Source organism: Rhynchophorus ferrugineus, unplaced genomic scaffold, assembly GCF_030347505.1.
Source record: "Rhynchophorus ferrugineus isolate W39M unplaced genomic scaffold, kcgeb_rfMv2 rfM10, whole genome shotgun sequence".
In the NCBI taxonomy this organism is placed as follows: Eukaryota; Metazoa; Arthropoda; class Insecta; order Coleoptera; family Curculionidae; genus Rhynchophorus; species Rhynchophorus ferrugineus.
Window position 1 is genome coordinate 671,233 of NW_027472589.1, and position 23,721 is coordinate 694,953.

The following is a 23,721-nucleotide window of genomic DNA, read 5'->3' on the forward strand; positions in this document are numbered from 1 at the left end:
TAATTCCTATTTATTTTATGAGCTTCTAAACTTAATTAAAAACGGTTTTTATCAACTCTCTAAAGCAATGTGTAGTCGTGATGGGTGACAATATTACTTTATCTTTCTTATTGACTAATTTTGATCGTTTTCTCTTAATCGCCCACCTCAGTCGTATTAGTTATTGACAGTAGAAAGCCAAGTTTATAATATAGCTAGGTTCCAATATATTACGATAAGCCAGTCGTTTTGAATGTCACCAAACGCTTAGCATTATACTTTTTGCCATCACTGTGTACTTTACAACCATGTGTGAAGCCTTTCCATCATCTGTAATCATGTGTTGCATATATTTATATTATTCAGTGTTATGTAAATGTTATAAAACTATTTTGTAATCCATGTTTAGTTAAATATGTTATTCGTTCTGAAAATTATTCACAAGTTATTCTGATTCCATAATTACTTAATATTAATAGGAAATACATTCAACAAAAGTGACAAACCGTTATTTTTATGGCATCTTTCCAAAATACAAATCGAAAAGACATTTTCTCTCCATGCAAAGGCTTTTCCACCAGTACATGTGACTAAGCAACGAAACTATGGCCGTTTTCGTGATATTTAAAGTCAAAATGAATTACACCTTTCAAGCAGTTCTTTCGGAAATATGTTTTAAATACTTCTCAACAATATTGTAGAATAAAACCAAATAAAAGAGGTCGACACTAATTGTATAAATATTTATAGATATATTAATATATAATTCTCTCTCATATTCATGAGGTCTAGTACTAGTGTTCATAAATTATGCCTTTTATTTTCAATACAAAAATATTTCAAATAGTTTTTAATAAAGAAAACGTTTTAAAAGTATAAGATTAGTTGAAATTGAATAAAGTAGACTTAAACCTTTAACTTTGAATATTTAGTGAAGTTACTGATAATATTACAGTATGCACATCAGATATAGTACATTATATAAGTTAATTTTGCCTTTAAAATTGCATTAACAATTTTTTCTTCAAAATTAGTTACTAAATAATAATTATATTGTTTTCGATATACCCTAATACTTGAAATGAAAATAGTAATGGAACTCTATGCTAATATAATAGATTTGTGATAGAATTTGTTATATGGTTTTTGAAGAATTTCTTATAACAAGATTCAGTTAATAAAGCAAGAATTTCATTCAGATTATTTGTGTTAGGTCGACGGTAACTAGTAATATTGTATAGGATATTAGTCAGTTCATTTTAATACATAGATGGCATTCTTGTTGCCAGACCCATATGATTTCGAAATGTATGTATTATGTATTTCGAAACGTATACGTGTATAACATATAACGCATAATTTCCAATATAAAAACCTTTCCTAACAAGACTTTTATAGCTCAACCGCTATATTCAACCAACAATCGATAATCTATTAGACAATATTTATAAATCTCGTAGATTTGTTCGGCTTCACGACTCCACTGGATTCTGACGAGCACGTCATCGTCAACTCGCCTCGCCTACCTCCCGGACCCCTCGACCTTTCGCGTTGCTCGCTGTTGTCGCTTTTTTTTTCAATGTACAGCCATTGTTTCATTAGTCGATGTCAACAATTGGGGTTGTTTGTAAAATAATAATAAAGACCGCTACGGGGGGGTGAGGTGGTGGGTAAATTGCTTATCGATCGGCGATGGTGCTTCGGGGCTACGCGTCTTCGTACATTATCCCGTGGATGGCGGTTAATTTGTTTACATTGTTTTCTTCAATCATTCCTCATTACGCAACGTGGCGAAGGGGCGAGACTTATACGGATACCGGGTCATATTTGTGGTGAAATTACGATGGTACATGTGGCGAAATGAAGAATAACGATGGGTATATACGCCCGGAGTCAATAAAGTTACGTTAAAAGGCCGCTGGAGACGAATATGTGAAATTGATATTAATTACTGTACATGTACAGTAATTCGTAAAACTTATATTCCAAAGAGAGGAGACCAAAGAATTTACGTTATTTTGTTAGCTAATAGTGAAATATTAAGGAATGATTGTTTTAACATGTTCTGATGAAGCTTCCTAGGTGCTGTAAACTAGGTTAGTCTCCATTGATTTTTTATCTTATGTATAATAATCTTGTTTCCTCTGTTTTCGTCCTCTATTTCTTTTTTTTAGTTCATTTGACAAAATTCGGGTCGTTTTTCTTCGTTTCCATTAAGTTTGATCCTTCCTAATTTACTTACTGTATCTTTCGCTTGTTCTTTAATGATAACTTTGACACTATAACTACTTTTTGGTTTCTTTGTTTGTTACTTTGATATTTTTATACTTCCATCTTTTCTTTTTTATTCATTTTATTATGTACTTTTGTTGTTCCTTTTCTATGTCTGTTCCGATCTCTCTAGTTTCTTTGATATCCGTGAATTTTTATTTGTTTTTTTAATTTTTTTTGCCTTTTGTATTACAATTCATTTGATCTTTGTAGTTAGTGTTAAAACAATTTTTCTGTTCTCTTTAGTGCTCTTTCCTATTATTTGCTTTTGTTTTATAATTTCATTAATATTGTACCTATCATCGTTTGTTATATTACTCCAAATATCAAGTTTTTTCCTCATGTTTTGCCTAGTTCTGATATTATTTCTTCTTATCTCCATATTAAAAAAATATATTATACATAAAATTTATATTATCAATTTTTCATACATTCTGAATAACTATTTTTTGCTTCTCCCAATATAGAAAATTATTTTTCGATAATATTTCCAAAATATTCTATATTCTTGTTTGCATGTATTTTAATCAGCGATACCTATTTGATTCACCACATCCTGCGTAATCGCCATACATAACGCCTTTTGATTATTACTTGTTCAGATCGATGCAGCGTAGCTTGGGTGTTAGCCGGTTAATTTGGATCACTTGCAAACCAATTAAATGCGAGCTATATGTTCTATATATATATATATATATATATATATATATATATATATATATATATATATATATATATATATATATATATATATATATATATATGTATATATTCTGTATATATGTTCAAAGCGGCTATACTCATCACCTTGTTCCCTTTTGGAACATGAATTGGTTAAATGAACTATAGCTAATGAAAATTTTCTTGCCGGCTCGAATACTCAGTATTATTGAAAACAAACTGATTATTTCTATCCATTTCTCGAAATGGTTACGAATCTATGAAAGTAATGATTAGTAGAATCACATATATAGTCCTTCCAATACAACAGACAATGCACGTTATCACAATTTATAATGCAAAAATAAAATACTAATATAAATAGATTAATGAAAAAGAAAGTTATAATATATAATTTATTTTAATTATATTATTATAGTTTATTTTAACATAATACTGTATAGTACATCTAACGCATGTTTATTCAAGGACTTAAACTACAGTCAATTAAACAGCTACAATAGTAGAGTTTTTTCATTATATCTACATTGATATATGACAACAGTTTATAGATCGATATGCTTACATGTTTGGACGAGTCAGACTTCATTCTATCTATTTTTAACTAGAATGATGCAAATTAGTAAAATAAGACAGAAAAATTCACATTTTTATAAATTGAATTTGACAATACGTTCGACGATGTTGATGACGTGCATTGGCTGTTTTATTGGAAGGATTACAGGTTACGTATTCTACTATTTCTCATTGAAAAACTATTTTAAACTATTACATATAAAGAATCTTACATTATTTGTAATATTGTCGCCTGCTAACACAACTCTGATATCGACTTCGTCTTTTTCAGATGGAAAATTTCACCAACTACCTTCCGGGGAGTTGCTCATCCATAATCTCGAATTCAGTGACCAGTTCCCCACCTACCGATGCAGGACCATGCATCGCCTCAGTCGTCAGGTGGTCGTGAGTAGTGCCGCCAACGTCAGAATCACCGGTAAGTGTGTCGTCCTCGCCGACGCCATGGCTCCCCCTCGACCGTCTCCGAATTACTTAAGAAAAAAATCACGAACTTTGTCCATTATCCGGTCCAACTTTCTCCGCGTCCCTATAAACACGTCCCGCACAAAAAAATAACGTCGCAGGATTATGTTTTAAGTAGCATTCCCCTGGGGAGAGAGGGGAAGACCTGGAGATTTTCATTTCGTTGGGGGAAGGGAGGAAAGGAAAAAGGCGACTTCTGCGGGAGACGCAAATCACAATGGAACGACGCGGCTTTGTCGTTCGACGCTGCTGCTACTGGTGCTGCTGGTGGAGGAGGTGGAGGCGTTCTCCATTTCGATAAACGCACACACATATATTTAAGGAGAAAACGCTGAGGGATGAATGAGGGAGCGAAGTGGATCGAACCAGGGACCCCACAGTGCTGCTGGTTGGGAATGTTCGATATACGGAGAGGCTTTCAATGGTCTTTTATTGTGCGCAATTTCGCCATTGAAACGTATCGGTCCGATGCGATATGTGCAAATGCCTCGACACTATTCGTATAGAATTTCTTGGAGAAAAATGAAAATGAATACCAGACGTGTCGATAGTTCCCTTCCGTTTTGTTTTTCCCAGAGAAAATACGTTACTTATAATGTAGTATGTGTAGCTGTGAGATTGATATCAGGGGAAGAAAATGATATGTATCAAATCATCAGCATTGTATACTTACAGCTAGTGAAATCTAGCCCAAAAACTGTAACTAAAGTAAGTACCTACACCCCTAGTATTTTTATTTAATTGTTTTAGCGATTTAATAACCAAGAATGACAAATAAATAGTAGTGGTAATTCAATGAAGCCAAACTATAATACGTTTGTAACCTAAATATCCATATAATATGCTTCAAAAATGTGAAAAAAAAAGAAATATATATTTCCCTAAATCAATATATAGCAAATATAAAAATATATTTTAAATATTTACTATTTGGCATTGGATACGTTAGTTTTTCTTTATTTGGACAACCAGAAAGAGAGAAAGATATATAGAAAGAACAGTGTTGATGTTACAAAAAGTGCTAAATTAATTAACTGAATTTCGTCATATATTTTTTAAATTATCTTGATAAATAAAAGTGGTACGTCCAACTGGTTAAAAAAAGTTTAGGGCTTTCCTTTTTTACTAAAAAAAATCGATGCTTTAACCTTCTTGGCTAATTTTTGGAGTGTAATTCGGGTCAGCCTGGTTCAGACTAGTCTTCGCCTTCTTATTTTGACTCAGGATGATGATGGTAAACCTGAATCTTATCCATAGCGACGATATGGCGCATAAAACTGAGCAGAAACATGTGTTTCAATTGAAAAAATATTTAATTTAATAGAGATGTAGTTAGATTTATTTCGTATGTTCGAAGTCCTGTGGTACCAGCAGCAGTAACTATAAGACTAATAATTTCTACACTATCTAATTAGTACTTTAGTATTTAGATGCTTCTTGGAATTTGAACCTTATATATCACCCTCCATTGAAAAAAACCTATTAATTCTTATCTTATAATGTAGTTTTAAGAACAACAACTTCAGCACTATCAAACCACCGCCTGATAAGAAATAATTTTGTTACAGAACATCGTGGTATCGTGACACCCGTCATCGTAGAGAGCTCCGGCATGGTAACGGTGGCTCAGGACGAAGGTGCCGCCCTAATATGCATAGCCCAAGGCTGCCCCTCGCCAGAATATCGGTAAGTGCGTCCCGTCGCCCCCGCCGACCTAATATCTTGCCCTCGTCTTACGTAATTTAATAACCGAAGCGAGACGCGAAGAAGCGTAGAGGGTAAAACCTATTCGGACCCGTTCCTCACCCCCCTCACTACGTCCCACCCGTCACCTCCTCGTCGCCCGCCTCGCAGCAGGATCGGTTACAGAGAATCCGTCTCTTTCAAATTTATGGTAAAATTTCGCAGGAATGAGGCCACGCAGTATATGAACAATCGGGCGAGGAAAAAAGGGGCCACGTTATTATTTTAGTTAGTAAGATTCATGGGGCACAAGAGCGGCGAGAAGGTGCGAGCATCTTTCGTGATCTATAAGCCTGCTCGACAAAACTTTAGCACACCACACAATTTATGGTAAAATTTCACAGGAACGGAGCTACGCAGAATATAAACAATTGGGTGAGGAAAAAAAGGGCCACGTTATTATTTTAGTTAGTGAGATTCATGGGGCACAAGGGCTGCATGTGAGAAAATCTTTCCTAATCTATAAACTACACACTACATATTTTTCATTAGATTTTACGAATAAAGTCGGTTAGTTTAGGTATTCTCATAAACATTACAAAAGGACAGCTATTGTTTACTTATACGTTTTAGAATCAGGCGAAAAAACTAAAACACAATTAGGTCAACATAAAAAAACTGATGGATACTTTTTATTTCTCTTCTATTTATCACAACTTCGATCAGTCTCTTCGGCTTCTCTTCACATAGCTTATAGCCTTGATATAACTGCTTCCACTCATCTTGTATAACATCCTTCAGTTATACAACGCTTTTAAAATGCTTACGCTTGCTTAAGCGCTGGTAACTTTTTAAACTTACAGTGTACACTTACAGTACTTACAGTATACAGTGTTCTATATTCTTTAGCCAGTTTGGCAGTATGAATAGCAACATTGTCTTGCTAAAAAATATGATTTTGACCGGCAACCTGTGTTCAATATGTGGCTGTGTGTTCTTCGATCTATTTAGTATAATTTATACCATCAATTTTCCCATAAATGAATCCATTCCAAATCATAACAGTTCCTCCACCCAACTATATACGACTTAAAATAGTCTGATCTTTTCTTAAATCATGATAATAATAGTTACATACATCAAGATTTATTCTTAAATCCCTAGTATCATGTGAGAGACGTTGATCTTTTCTTTTTAATGTACTAGTTCAAAAAATCTAATTCAAAAAGCGTTCTCATTCAAAGCTTGCATTAAAACATATGACAATCCTAGATTATCAGTTTTTACTAAAATTAAGGTTTTCTAATACAACCACTGATTTTGGATGATATTTACGACATTTTTAGAGAATATTGACGCAGTGAAAGTTGTTATAAAATAGCTTTTCACCAAAATCATCACTTATGAAGAAGCTTTCTTAATATTTGGGGTTTATATGCAGTTCTTATTTTATGCTGTTTTGTGTCAATGCTTTATGCATTTATTTTTATCATTTTTGCTGCTTTTCTTTTAAAATATATACTATTAGCATTCCGTTGACCCTTTGGTCTATTCACTATAACTTCTTTTATACGATATTGGTGTACTTTGTAACCAAACCAAATCAATTTTTGTATTCTTCTCTTCGTAGTTTAACGTTTTTATCCTCTTGTTTCTTTATCTTTTTCTACGTCTTTACTTCCTTCGTTATCGCCATCTTCCATATATTTTTTCGCTTTAGAATTTCTAATCGTTAGTTTTCTATAACTGAAACCTCTCCAGTATTTTTCATTATTTTAATCATATATACTTGTTTCATATTTTCATGATTTTGTTTCTTAGTGAATTTCAAGTAAGTAAGTTATCCCCATTTTTCCACTATTCCAAAAAATTATATTCTTCTCGCTTTTTCGTCTTTAATTATTGTTCCTGTTCTTACTGCGTTATTCCAATTGGGTGTAAAGTCTAGTTGTGTATTGTTTGTTCAATAAACAAATATTACGGATTTTACACGATAATAATTAAATACATAGGCTTTTGGATTATGTAGCGTTGTTCTCATTAATTAATTAAATGTATATTGCAATTAAAAAAGATTTTGATGCCTCGACTTTTACCTTCATACGTTAGTTCAACACGTGGATGAGGGGTGTTTGGGTGCTAATTAGCGCTTTTTGTCGTTCCTGTTACGTCACACCAATTACATAAAGAAAGTTCTGAATAGAATATTACTGGAAAGCTAGGGTAATTATGTTAATGAAAATATCAGAAGTTGGAATTTGGTACGCTTAATTATATATTATATACAATCTTTTTGTTGTAAATATATTTTTTACACATATACATATACTAAGTATTTATTATGTACATTGTAAAAGAATATACTCTTGATAATAACACATCAATTAATCCACCAGTATTTTTGTAGATGGTATAACCACGGATCGATGGAACCTAGTCTTATAATGCCGGGGCCCAGAACACGCCAACTGGGACCAGTTTTAGCCATCGAAGCAGTGACAGCAGAAGACGGTATGTATTCTGTCAATGCCAAAGCAACAAAAAATAGCAATTTTCTTTTCGAATCAAAAAGTTCAAAGAGTTTATAAAGAATTTTATGCTGAATCGAATAGTAGTCATGATTTTTGCTACGTCTAGTTTTAAAGTTATAGAAAGGCAAGCGTATTTAAAAAAAAGTTATTTTCTGTTTATATCAGATACCCTTAAAATTATAGTAACTAAAGCAATGTAACATGGACTTTCGTCTCTTTCACCTCAAAATACATATATTTTGCAACTATTATCTATAGGTTGGGGATTAAAAATATGGCACTTTTTACATATATATAGTCGTGACCATTTTAAGACTTTCACTATTTGGACTTTCCGTTAAAATAATCTACTTTAATGAAAATTATAAGGATTATAGAGAATTTTAAGTTAAATCTCCTAACTCCTATTTACGTCACCAATATCGAAATAGTATTTATTAGAATAAAAAAACGTCAAATGGAACATTCCGTAAAATGAACCCAACACAATTTACACGTTATCTCAAAACATATATATACATAAGAAAATATTACAATAAGAAAATATCCGCTGGAACATTTCGTTAAAACAATGCGATACAATTCATCTTGAAACGTAGATATCTTTTCGCTTTTATTTCCAGCTTATCGTGGTCAATGGATGGTAGAAGATAAATAAGAATAACGTAAATAAAACAAGAAACAATCTGAGACAGGCCTTCCTAACTTCTCTTGGTGTCACCATTGTCAAAATATCACTCACTACAATAACGAAACACCCGATGGAACATCCCGGAAAATGAACCCAACACAATTTACACGTTGTCTCAAAACGAGATATATATATATAGACCGATAAGTGCAATGCATATAAAGTGAGAAACAATCTGAGACAGCTTCTGTTGCTGTCGCCAATGTCGAAATAACACTCATTGCAATAAGAAAATATCCGCTGGAACATTTCGTTAACACAATGCGACAGAATTCATCTTGAAACGTAGATATCTCTTCGCTTTTATTTCCAGCTTATCGTGGTCAATGGATGGTAGAAGATAAATAAGAATAACGTAAATAAAACAAGAAACAATCTGAGACAGGCCTTCCTAACTACTCTTGGTGTCACCATTGTCAAAATCTCACTCACTACAATAACGAAACACCCGATGGAACATCCCGTAAAATGAACCCAACACAATTTACACGTTATCTCAAAATGAGATATATATAGACCGATAAGTGCAATGCATATAAAGTGAGAAACAATCTGAGACAGCTTCTGTTGCTGTCGCCAATGTCGAAATAACACTCATTGTAATAAGAAAATATCCGCTGGAACATTTCGTTAACACAATGCGACACAATTCATCTTGAAACGTAGATATCTCTTCGCTTTTATTTCCAGCTTATCGTGGTCAATGGATGGTAGAAGATAAGTAAGAATAACGTAAATAAAACAAGAAACAACCTGAGACAGGCCCTCCTAACTTCTGTTGGTGCCACAATTGTCAAAATATCACTCACTACAATAACGAAACATCCGATGGAACATCCCGTATAATCAACGCGACACAATTCATTATCTCGGAACGCAGATATCTCCCTCGCGCTTTTAATTACTGGACTTATCAACGTTCATGCAAATATTAAAACTAAGAGAATAGGACACGGAACGAAGAAAAATAAATTAACGAACGTCGAAAGGAAAACAGCCCGGCTCGAAAGCGGGAAAATCGGGCACGGCGCGAACCCGCGAGGTAGCTGGAGTGACGCTCGCCGACTTTTCCTCCTCCTCCTCCACCTCTTTGCTCCTATACAATCTTTTTTTTTGCTGGTCGGCATACCGACGGCGGAACACTCGCGTTTATTTTCCCTTCTGCTATTTGTATTTCTCGCTTTTGTCTGGTTATTAAAATATAGGTTGTATCACGTGACACACTCAGTTTAGATTCCAGAAGATATTATCACTATCTGGTTATTTAAAAGGGAAGATAAGGAAAATTAAATGATCGTTAACATCTTACAGGAGGCGTCTAAGAAGCTAGAGTAAAACTGACAAGGCACGTACAGGTCATTAACTGATATTAAATAAATACTCCGAGGGTCAATATCAAGGTTTCCTGGATATTTTCACGAGATAAAACCGCAAACTGACAGAGAAATAACGTTTTAAGTGTGAGTAAAATGTCAGAAAACAAAACATACATCCAAATATATCATAATAAAGTGGGGGAAAAGTTATTTCCAAAAGGAATTCATTGATATTAATTTTAGATCCTAATAAATTACATTGAATAGTCCAATTATTAGTTTGAAAACGTTCTAGAGGCTAATGATAACCAATTCCTACAAAATGCCACCAAACACTGTTGACAAGAATTTGTAACAATTTGGGAAGTTTCTCCCAATATTATTTTATATAATACACTTTTCATCTTCCATAATCATTTGTTTCAAAATTGTTCGATTTTATTTAGTTTTAGAAACCATTCACAAATAGGAATTATTTTCACATCTAGTTTCATGTGAATATCATCTTCCAAGCTATATATGAATTCCGAGTGGAAAACATTCATTATTTTAATTATATGAATTATATGAAATTTTTCTTCTGAAGGAGTTATATCTGGGATGCAATATATACAAAGGGTGAGGTGGAAGATGCTTTTTAAGCCTTTGTTGAACAATTGTTGCATCAATCCTTGGCAACCTTCCATACGAACTCAAAATTTGATTGCGGAATCTAGACGTAAAATATAAACAAAATGTTCGATTAGTAGACGATAAAATATCTAAATTTAAAATTTAAATTTCTGCCTCTTCGGACGTAACATTATTATTCTTGAGTTCAAGCATGGTAGGTGAATATATATTAACAGCATAATAAAGCAATTGTCTCTATAAAATCAGTCTCAACTACTTGTTGTTGAAGAATGAATATTTCTGACTCATTTCATACCTTTTAATAGATCCAAAACAATCTAAACAATTTTGAGTAAAATTAGACTTAAGCCAACGTAATAATAAACCATTATACATTGATTAAGTAAAGGAATAGCTTACAAATAACCAAATACACAAAACATATTTTTAAAGGGCAATAAAATTTACCGCAGAATTGATAGCTTTGCATAAAAAGCCTTCATGTAGTTTAATAACACTTTAATCACACTGATTTGAACACATTTTAGATTTAAACTCTGGGTAACATCTTCACTGTTTCTCCTGTTATTTCACTTTGTTATATATGTATATATAAAAACAATACATCTACGGACATACATACTAAATACAACTAATTATATATATGCCAGTGCTAGGCCACACATTCACAAACGATTAATCCAGCTAATTCAGGATCTTTAACTCGATTTTTAAATACAGCTTGACATTTCTTTCAAATCAAAGGATTTGTTTCTCACATCACATATAGCGGATGCACTTGTGAGATCGAAGATACATTATAATCAAAAAATGGTAATTATATTTTAGTGACAAAAACATTGAATTTCAAACCAACTAACAGGTCAATTGAAAAGTCCCCAGCCTACCATAGCAAAACACATTATTTTGGCAAAATCAGTTTTATTTATTCAACATAAATCTCTTCAAGGGTGATATACTAATTATAGCGACCCTCCAACTTTTTGATAGCATTTTTCTAGTACGATTTCTCCTTTGCTTCAAAATAGGCCTCAGTTTTGGCGATCACCTCTTCATTCGGCGAAAATTTTTTCCCAGCGAGCATTATTTTGAGTCCTGAGAACAGGAAATACTCGCTGGGGGCGAGATGTGGAGAATACGATGGATGGATGGATGTTTGCCACCGTTTTCACTGACTTGCGACACGATGAATTGTCTTGGTGAAACAGCACTTTTTTGTTCTCCAAATGCGACCGTTTTTCGGCGATTTCGTCCCTCAAACGGTCCAATAACGCTATGTAATAGTTGCTGTTGATGGTATGTCCTTTTTCACGGTAGTCAGTCAAAATTATTCCATGGGCATCCCAAAATAAAGACGCCATAATCTTGTCAGCCGAGTGTTGCGTTTTCCCATGCTTTGGAGCGTGTTCATCATGTGCAGTCCACTCGGATGACTGTCAATTGAACTTCGGAGTGAAATGATGGAGCCATGTTTCATCTATTGTCACATATCGACGCAAAAACTCGGGTTTCTTATGCTTGATCATCAACTTGTTGTTTTTGGTCAAAAGTGAACTCGCGGGGCACCTACTTTGCACAGAGCTTTCTTATACCCAAATATTCGTGAATGACATGATGTACGCTTCAGTTGGTATCTTTAGAGTGTCTGCTATTTCATTCAATTTCAATTTACGGTCATTCTAAATCATTTTGTAGATTTTCTAAAAGTTTTCAGACAGCTGTCAAATTTATACACGCATCATTTAAAGGTTAGGGCTAACTAAAAAACATATGGATTTAATTCTAGTAGCGCCATTTATGTGTCAGGCTAGACACTTGAAGCAACACTCACTGAAGGCTAGCACTCAATTGAAGTGTTATTACATAAAAACTGTTATTCTGTTAAAGTTTAATATTTTGTAGAAATATCACCTAAATCCATCGAATTTTTTGCAATTTTGGATACGATTTGTTCAAAATTCGTTCTTGGTGAGACTTCAAAAAAATGCTACTATATTACATTTTCAATTATAAAGTTCTGATGTTCTCGTGGTAAATCAGTGAGTATTACATAGATACCATGAAACATGAAAAGAGAATAGAATATTCTTGTGGTCGGTGATGGGAAACCAAAAAAAATCTGTTTTCTACCTGAGACGGACTATATCTCATTTACTTCCGTTCATATTTCCGCACGCCTCTTCGAAATGAACCCTTCAATGTGGGAGAAAAAAGAGAAAATGAAAGAGGAACGAACACCGTCTGACTAGTGGTTTCTCCTCCTCCGCCTCCTTCTCTCCCTACCTCCCTGCCAGCTCGCGTTGTCCTTTTCCCGCGTCTAGTCAGCGAAAAGGTCGAACGTCATCGATCACACATACACACGCTTCGCAATAATGAGCCCACCTCCGATAAGGAACCGGAACTTGATGGATTGAAAGGGAGCACGTCGAAAGGATGGCGAGAGAACAGAGAAAAAGGCCTCGCTGGAAGAAATCACCGCGTCTGCAACGATAAATCAGCATAATCTGACGGGGTGCTGATGCGGGGCCGTGATTTTTCCTTATCGGGGGGTGGTGGTGGTTGGTGGAGATCTGTGTGTGCGTTCGGTTTCTTGGTCGGAATCATTAGGATGAACTGCATAAATTATTCGGGCGGAAGGAAAATCCGGTTTGGTTTTGTGTAAACGGTGCTCTCGCAGATTTTATTAGTGTTATCCGTCGCTAGAGACCCTTTTTCTCCATGTTTTCTCCAAAATTAAAATGCTACGTTGCAAAAACAACATGCCTTTTGAGTGTATCCAAAACTTAGGTCAGGAGTCCGAACCCTCACTCAACAGCACAATAATAATCAGAAAGCACAAGGTCTGGTGGATATGTCGATTGAGGAAAGACTTTCTGTTTAATTCTACATCTTCGACCTTCTTGCGCTTAGAAATTACTCCTCATTACTCTTAAACCATTCCATGTTATGATTAAAGAATACTATCATGTAATACCATAAATTTTTATACTATACTATTACCAAAAAATTCCCAGAAAGTTTTCTTGGTTTGGATTTTGAGGGTACCGCACAAACTCAAAGTTCTACTTTATTGTTACGCCCTGTAGTGACCTCAAAACAAACTCTAATTGTATAGGTTTATAGCACAGTACAAGGTGTTAATAAAGCAATGTAAAATATTTACATTCAAAGAACAAATCGGCTGGGAAACACGAAGCTAGACTATATCTCAATGAAACTCACAAGCTCTTCAGCTAATAGATGGCCAACACATCATTACACAATAATTTATATTGTTAAAGACAAATTAATGGTCCACGGACAAATGAAAGTCCGGGAGAGTAGTCTCGTAAATGACAATAATAATAATTCTGATACTGACGATTTAGTGAAGATGACTGAGGGAATATAGAATAAGACTGGCAAAAAAGACAAAAATGGTAACGAACATAGCGTTTTGTCAACTGTGTTTAGTAATTTTAATAAATAAAGGTGTAGTAATTAATGTAATCGATATCATATTACCATATCATAATATCATATACTATCATATCATCATATCATATCATATCATCAAATCATATCGTCATATATTATCATATTATGATATCATATCATATCATAATATCATATTAACAGTATTATATAAATATATAAATATTTTCAAGCTCGAAAACTAAAATAATGGTAGCTGAAAACAACAAATAACATTGTTAATTATATAAACATCACTAATTATAGATTCTATAAGATACAGGACAATGTTAGCCTAACGTTGAACAACTTATTTTAATACAGGAGGTACTTACCGATGCTCTGCCTCAAATGCTGGAGGCGAAGCCAGCTCGGACATACGCCTCATTGTATCTACGCCTCTTCACGTCGAGATCTCACCTCCACTGCTCAGCGTTCACATGGGAGGAAGTGCCGAATTCAGGTATGCTCCAAGCGAACCAGCGTCCTTTTCCTGGATTAAATGTAATTTCGAATAAGGTGCGTGGTATCGACTCAGTCGGGAGGGCCTCACCTGATCACCTGGTACAAAGATGGTAGACAGTTGCCCAGCACCGGTAGGGGTCCCAGCGAGACCCTCATAGTCAATAACGTAGGTAGAGAAGACCGTGGCATGTATCAGTGCATAGTTCGTCGAGCTGAAGGCGATACTGCTCAGGCATCGTCCGAACTTCAACTTGGAGGTAAGATTTTATCGTTATACCGAAATAAATCAATTAATGTTCCTTAGTCTCACTAAAACTCGGGAACGGCTAGACCGAATTGGTTAGTTTTAGTTTAAAATATTTTTGGAAGTCTGAGAAAAGTTTATACGGTGAGAAAATATGGAATAACTTCAAGAAAAATAGTAAAAACTATAAATCTTCATGTTATTCCTCAATTGAATGGTTTCCCAGTTTCCCTGCAAGCTTGTGTTCAAATTCCAATAAACTATTGTTAATTCATAGCAACTTCAGTGTGCCTTTGGTATTTATACACCTTGAACTGTGGTGTATGTGCCGGAAATCCACAGACTAGGGGTTTTCATCAAAGCTTGAATGTTTGTTATTTGGAATAGTTTATGGTTAGGGGTCGTTGATCACCTGTAATTCACCTTTTGCGACCTTAAAGCTTCAGCTGCGGTACTTTTGCCCGAACTCCACTTAACTACACCAAGAAACGCTTTGAATAATTGGAATAGTTTGTGGCTAGGGGCCGTTGATCACCTTCAACTGCGCCAGTTGTAATATGTGAAATAATTTAGAAAAGAAAAAATATTAATTTACTTGAAAATACGATTTTATTTAACGGAAAGAAGAGGTGACAAGTATAAAAACAAAGCAACCCATCTCACTTGTCCACCATTCAGGTAGCCAAAAAAGCAGATGGAATATATGGTTTATCCAATAGCTAGTGTAGCTCACGCCATCAAGATGTATAGTGTATTGCCTATTGTATTATATACATTCCTTGTATTACCAGACAAAATTTTCCTTCTCATTTTACTCCAGTTAAATAGAGATACAATGCTGTCTGATACAATGCTGTCTGACTGGATCGAAAATCGAAAAGTAACCGAATAAGTCTGCTAAAGTCGTTCGGTTGTCAAATATCTGCAAAATTCCGTAACCTGCAAACTATTGTGGCTATTTAATTAACTATAGTTTAAGTCCTTCGATAATATATGCATTAGATGTACTATAGTGTTAAAATAAATTAAATAATATAAAATTATTGTTACATTATTTTATTTATATTAGAATATTGTTATATATCAAACCGAAAATAAACTAAAATACGTAAAATTTTCAAAGTTATATGAAGCAAAATTGACTGCCACTGCACTGCTACTTTGGAGAGACTGTATATAATTCTGTCTGTGTGTATGTCACTGAACTTTTCCTAAACGGTTGAACCGAGACTGATGTATTTTTTGATAAATTTTTTTGTGGATTTATGGATGGTTTAGATTGACAACTGGATCCGGTAGATGGTGCTGCTGGATTTTTAAAAATATTCTTCGATTACTACATATCACAGCAAAATCACTAATTGCCGATTTTTCTGGCCATTTTCTAGATGCACCTCCGGCCCTCCTCTACAGCTTCATCGAACAGACACTGCAACCGGGCCCAGCGGTGTCGCTCAAGTGCAGCGCCTCGGGCAACCCCACGCCGCAGATCTCCTGGTTGCTGGACGGCTTCCCGCTGCCCAGCCATGGTCGGTAAGTACGCCGTGTTCACCCAACCGCCGTGGACTGAATAAATTCTTGGGCGAACCCGTCGTAAAAAGGGAAACAGTCGCGCTTTACGACCACCGATGTTTCGTTTTTTCCCCCGCATCCCGCTTCCCCCCTTTCGCCTCGGTTCTTGGTCGCCAGCGTCCCGATACGGGTCAGGGGAGACGGGGGAGTCCGGGCGGGAGCGTGTGTTGTTGTAAAACGCTTAATTCACTGGATATTGTTCCCGGGGAAAAAAAATCATAAAATTTAACGTTGTCGAACATTCGAATTCGAATTTATTTATTTCGAACAATTAAAATCGCGTTCTTTACAGTGGACATGATGTCCCTACAAATAATTACAACAAATTGCTTACCAACAGCAAAACTCAATTATTGTTTAGTTACAAGTTTGATACTTAGGTTTTGGTAAAAATAAAAATATAAAGTCAATTTGACTATCACAAAAGATGGACATTTTTGTTGGTTGTCAAATACTTGTGGCTGTTTTTGTAAATGTAATGTTATATTGTGACTAAAAATGTTGTATATTTAAAACTACCGATCACAATCATCAAAAGGTGATTAGAATATTTAATATATTAAACATTGAGGGTAAGGTCTCGGCACTAGCAGTTTAATACTTTACCACGATTTATATTTCATACAAATGCAAGTACTATGCGATAAACTTCAGTTCTAGAGCGTGAAAATCAAGTGAAAAATAATGATATATGTGTGTTAAGTGTGATATAACTAGGTGCTAATGGTAATTTTAAATTGTTTTCTAATTGCGGTCTAATATTGAAATATATAGTAACTAAATACCATAGAGTAAGAAAATTGTGTAATTTTATCGGGATATAGAACAGGGTTCTTCTTCTCAGCGACCAACAAGGACGCGAGGGAGGAGCTTCTGAAATAAATTACGACGCACCTAAAGCAAGAATTAACTAGAACAGAGAGGTGCAATAAAATAATCAAGATTTACACATAATAGAGAATGAGAAGAAGACTTAGCCAGAATGGAGGGTATTTGTATTTGTTGTCCATGAATTTCACATTTACCTGAACAGGATCATCAGATGGGGTCTCTGAGAACAGTATTACTGGTTTAGAAATATCAATATTACATAATGCTGCAAAACCAACTGCTCCTCTGTAAGATACTTCATTCCAAATTAGTTTCTCGATCAAATTGTGTAAGTAAAACCTATCCCCCTATTACATTCAGCAATAAACGACATAAACTGATTCCTAATGGCCATCAACGTGGTGCTTATTAAGTAGGACCGTATTGCTGCAATCTCCCCTCGTCCTCTCCCCAACATCGCTAGCACTCGCGAACCGAAGCGCCCCATTTTATAGTCGTGTCCCCCTTTTTTCTCTTCGCCGTTTCCGTCGGGCTGCGGTGAATGGCGGACGGCCCCTTTTATGTGCCGACATATAAAAGTTGGAGAACTGGAGGAGAGATCGACTTATACGGACGGCAGCTTCCGGCGATACAATTTATTGGGGGAAGTTCTCGGTCAGCAAGTGCCGATAAAAAAGTTACAGTGGCTCGGTTCAATTCCATCTCGAGCGTTGAGACGAGTCGCGGTTACTTTTGAGTCGATGACGTCGTTTTCTCGAACGCGATTAAAACGTGTTGCTTCCACCGCCATCTATAAACCGCAGGGAACAGAGGTAACCATCGATTTTGGATGATTTTTCCCTTTGGTGTAACTGTATATAGTCTATCCAAAGTAGAAGTGAACTCACGTCATCAAGATATACAATGTATTGCCTATTGCAATTAGTAAATCCGTTTTAATACCATCCAACATTTTCCTTCTCATTTTATTCTAGTTAAAAAGAGATATAATGTATTCTGATACGTTCTAACATGTAATAAAATCAGCCTGCATATGCCATTGGGTTGTCAAATGTCTGAAACATTTAGCAAAACATTAGTGATAATAAGAGGTTATAAACCGACAAGTTACAAATGTATTGTCGCTTTGCTTGTTTTAACAAATTTCAAATCACTGCCAAATATCTGTAATTTATCTGATTGAAAATGCTGAAGCTAAATAAATAGTCAATCAGACACAGATAATCTTTGATTAATAACTTTGAACAGGCACAGGTTTTTATTGGAAATATAATTGTATATTCACAGAAAAGAAAAAGATCTGGCATCCAGCTACTATTTCCTGTTCTCAGATCACAAAAGAGCATTCTTTCGAGCTGGGAAGAAATGTTCGTCGAATGAGAGAATGATCGCCGAAACTGAGGCCTATTTTGAAACAAACCCCAAATCGTACTACAAAAATGGTACTGAAGGGTCGCTATAATCAGTGTATCACCCTTGAAGGGAATTATGTCGAATAAAAAAACTAATTCTGACAAAAAATGTGTTTTATTATGGTAGGCCGGGGACTTTTCAATTGACCTGTTATATATATAAGCAGTTTCGATTTACATTTCACAATTTTCGAGTCGAAAGTATATTAATACGACAACCAAACAGTCGATCGAACATTCTGTCAATTTAAATGCTAAGAAAATGAAATTACCTCTCCGCAATCTATTGTTATATCTACATATATCTTGCAGGGTTAAACATTCCCCACACCGGGTCGCAGGAATATGAGGGAACAGCGAAAATAAAAATATTTACGTACCATTAGTTCATAAACCTGCCCATCATCCTCTTTGTGATGCGTCGTAAAGTCGACGAGTTGATTCCTGGGCCCCCCTTTCGGAGACCTGGGTTCGCCGTCATAAAAGCTCCTCGCAGGACGAGTAACAAGTACCCCCGGCCGAAAGTAATTTGGAACTATGTACGTGTTCGCCCCCGCCCCGGTCGTCGCCCTCGTTCCCCTCGCCGCCCTCTCGGGCCACCCTAACGAGGAGTTATGCAACCCGAGCGTCCTCGGAATTACGTCCCGTCCTGCGGGAGTTAATGAAGACAAAGACGGCGCTCGGCGAGGCGCCAAAGAAATATTCGGCCTATTAAGGGGTTAATTTGGAGGGGGACGCCGCTCGTTTGTTTTCATTTCTGGGGCAGCGGAGATTTTTCTCGTCGCGGCAGCCCGTTTTATGGACGGCGTCGGACAAGGGCAACGATGTACGTGGTGTGTGCGGGCCCGGATGATCTGAATGGGGTCGTTTAATTTTCATTAAGCCCGGGCTCAATGATGGAAAAGGAACGAGGATACGAATTAGTTTGGATCCGGCGAGAAAAATACGAACACGCGGACTCTTACTGATAAACGATTCGCCGACATCGTTTGGACGTTCCCTTCTTCCTTTTTGTTGGAGTATTAGGGACGTGGAAAAGTAATCTACGTATTCCAAATTGTATGTTGTTTAAATAAAGGGGTTCCCTGCAATATTCCTGGACATTTCGCAAGTTTTTGACTGGGAAAAGATGAGCAAATTGGGTAGTTAAAATGTATTTATTCAGATTATTTGCCATTTGATGTCCATCTCTCTTTTTTATTTACAACTCTGAATACAACCTAAGCAGACCACATGAATTGCCCACTTTGTCCTGGCAATTTACGACTCGTGGGTCAAACCAATACAACGTTTCCATTATAGGGATTACTCGATGGGCGCCATGTGGTTCTAGGGTTTCTCCGATATCGGAAACCACGAAGGAAATACGCAATACAATAAGGGGGCTAAATAGAGGGTATAAAGAAAGCTAAGCTTATAAAATGTATACAATATACTAAACCGATATCTCATAATAATTAATTTAATATCTAGTCTTAATATCGACTAGAAATTCATCTAGTCCTAACATGAAATAGCATGAAACCCTGCGAACAAACGGTGTTATCAGTTCACGTACAAGAAAAAAATAAAAGGCTTATCTCTACTGAGGATTTTTTGACAAGAAATAATTTCCTTTCAATTGCACTATTCCCCCGAAGACTATTCCCTTCATGCGAGTTGTGCTATTGATCGACAGAAGCCGCGCTCTCGCAGGAACTGCTAACGCTATCCGTGGTACCTTTTAGGATCCAAAGACGCAACACTTACGTTGCTGTGCGTTGTCATGATTTTGAGTATACTGTTGACGTATTTGCGATCATCAGTATCAATTGTTTCTCCAAGGCTTAATAGTTCATAATATACGACACCAGCCTGGTTCCACCAAACATAGAGCATGATCTTGCGACCAAAACGATTCGGCCTATAGGTCGGTATCATCAAGTGATAACCAGGATTTTTGTTCATTTGATATATTCGAAATAAGGCCGGTTTTTTTTACCCGTTATTATTCGATGCAGTACTCCTTTCATACATTTTAAGCAGCATTTTACTGATGTTCTTCAACTTCTCTAATTGCACTCATCTTCCCAACTTTTGAAACCTTTTGTAGGAATGTTCGTCTGGTCGGTCAGTCGGAATGTGTGGAAGGAATTTGTATGAGAACTAAAAAATGCTGATACATGTGATCGACGGGAAAATGGACAGGATATTAGGTTAGGTAAAGGAAGTACGATAGCGCTGTAGAAGTGGTACTGTTACAAGGGGATAGAGAAAAGAAAAGAGCGAGACGTAGTCGTGGTGGTCTTTTATAACCGAGAACCGCATGGTACCAATCCACTGGCGTTGTCAACCTTTGAAGTTGCTGTAAAAAAAAAAACGATAAATACATATAGATGTTCGTAATTTATTTCGCGTCACATTCTTTCTTGTACATCATCCCAACTAATAGCGACATTCCCTAATAATAAAGTCGGAAAATATTTACCGAGCCCGCTTTGTATTCACGTCTCGATCTGCAAAGTGTAGTTCGGTCGATATAATGGCGATATTCAAAATGAAAATGACTCCGGAAGCGTGCGAATCTATTCCCTGTTTGCCGATCGCGACTTCATCGTCTTTACTGTAACAGATTTTTACTATCCACCTTCGGAGAATCGAATATTAAGGAATTGAAAATTTACGGGATACTTCGCGAGGTAAATATCGATACGTGGTGCGAGAAGAAGGAAAACAAGAAGAATTGTAAGAAGTCGATGATCGTAATTATTTTTCCACCACTGCTGAGTGTTAACGAGGGAATACTTCCTCTTATTTTCGTAAATTAATGCGTAAAGACGAGCTTATTCATTTAAACGAATAATATAACAAATATATAATGTAAAAAATCGCTACGTATGATGGACATGAGTTAAAAATTACTTATTAAATCCTATGTCCTCGAACGATTTCGTACTCGAACCCAACTGCTTATTATACAAAGCTACCTGTTCCTGCCGTCCTGTTTGATGTACCTTTGGGAGTTGTTCTCTGAGGAAAATCGTCCGTCTTCTTTATTTGTTGTTGACTGATTCTTTATTTTGGCTGTTTATTAACTGATGCTTGTTTCTGTTCTTAATTCAATATTGTTCTTACTGTTTCTTTCCATATTCTATTATATATTTGTTGATTCTGATTCACACATATAGTCAACCTTGTGGATGAATCTATTCCTGAAGCTCCTCTCTCGTTTGTGGTGATTCTTGGTGTTGTCTGAGAAGGTTGGTTCAAGAAATCCTTTTCTGCATCTCGATTTGTTCATATTTTCGCGTTCATACACACAGCCGAAAATGTTCAGTCTTGATTTGAAAAGCATCAGAATATCATCAAACGTATTCCCTGGTCAGCACAATCACCAGGCGATAATATAATTGAAAAATTCAGGAGTGTTTTAGAGCAGATAGACTGGAATAGATCCATTTTCAACATCGTAGAGTGTAATTGGCGGATATTTCACAAGAATGGGACAACACTCCATAGAAAACTATTCAAACACACAGGAAAATAAAACAAATAGTTAAGCTGTGAATATATATTTTTATTGTTTTTCAAATTACTCGCCACGATGATCGATACACTGTTGCATACGCTTAAACCAATTTTCAAAGCATTTATTTCATTCTGAATGAGGTATCTTCAAGACATGATTTTTGAACGCTTCAATAGCTACTTCGGGCGATGAAAATCGTTGATAACGCAGTTTATTCTTCAGGGAAGGAAACAAAAATAAGTCATTGGATGCCAAATCAGGGCTGTACGGCGGACGACCCGTCAATTCGATGTTTTGAATGCTCAAATAGTCTCTTGTTTGAGCCGATGTGTGAGAGCTCGCATTGTCATGATGAAGAACAATCCGGCGTCTCTTGTTTGTTTTCCTTATTTCACCGAAGACTTCCGGCAACCAAATGGTTGTGTACCGATAAGAATTTACTGTTCTACGATCCTCTAGAGGCACTGTTGCAATATGACCAGTTTTCCCGAAGAAACAGGCCACCATTTTCTTTGAAGTGCTTCGTGCGCGAAAATCTTTTACTGCCGCTTACTTTTGGGCTCATACGAATATATCCATGATTCGTGTCACGGTTTTATAAACGTCTTTCGAAGCACAGCAATTGAATTTCTTAAGCATTTCTTCACACTTAAGAACCAATCGACACGAGCCTTTTTTGAGCGTTTGTTAAATTGTGTGGGATCCAACGCGAATATAACTTTCGCACAAGTGTTCACGTAAAATCGCATATATGCTGATGGAACTAATGATGATCTAATGATATTAGATTAATTTGATATTTTTGACGATATACGTACTCGTCTCGGCAAAAAATGGAACAGAATCGTGAATATAATCATTTCGCACACAGCATCGATGTTTTCTGGCACCGATTTTGGACGACCATTGGAGATTCATTAAACTCGTCGGACAGCGAACTACGACCACGATTGAATTCACTAAACTAGCAATACCCGGTGGTTTTTGATGGAGCTTCATCGCCAAAGGTCAAATTAAGTAGACTGATGCACTCTTGTTGTGATAATCCACGTCGAAAATCGTAAAAAATCGTCGCACGAAAATATTCACGATTCAGTTCCATTTTTTGCCGAGACGAAACATTCAACTAAATATAAAATAAACAAATAGCGTCCGTGCGACAAAATGTTCTGAGTAGATATGTCGTCAAAAATGTCAAACTTTACGATGGAACCGTCAGATGGACTCGCATGACAACAGTGTTGCCAATTTCCGAAATGTAAATAGTGACCCTCGTATTATATCTAATATCCGCCAAAGCCCGGGTACAAAACAATCAGTAAGAATAGATTTTTTCAAGTATATATACTCGAAATAAACCAATTTACTTTACATAAAAAGATCTACTAACCTATGTTGTATTGATGGTAT

General features: G+C 35.9%; 1 protein-coding gene across 4 annotated transcripts in view; it reads left to right on the plus strand.

Annotated features, from left to right (window-relative positions):
• Dscam2 (Down syndrome cell adhesion molecule 2) overlaps positions 1–23,721 on the plus strand; it is a 125,333-nt gene that overhangs the window by 75,797 nt on the left and 25,815 nt on the right. For all 4 annotated transcript variants that reach the window (XM_076416905.1, XM_076416907.1, XM_076416904.1 and 1 more), the window contains exons 4-9: positions 3,779–3,925; positions 5,541–5,658; positions 8,063–8,166; positions 14,604–14,742; positions 14,799–15,001; positions 16,377–16,521. In XM_076416905.1, the coding sequence (XP_076273020.1) occupies positions 3,779–3,925; positions 5,541–5,658; positions 8,063–8,166; positions 14,604–14,742; positions 14,799–15,001; positions 16,377–16,521 (856 nt within the window). The remainder of the gene's footprint in view (positions 1–3,778; positions 3,926–5,540; positions 5,659–8,062; positions 8,167–14,603; positions 14,743–14,798; positions 15,002–16,376; positions 16,522–23,721) is intronic.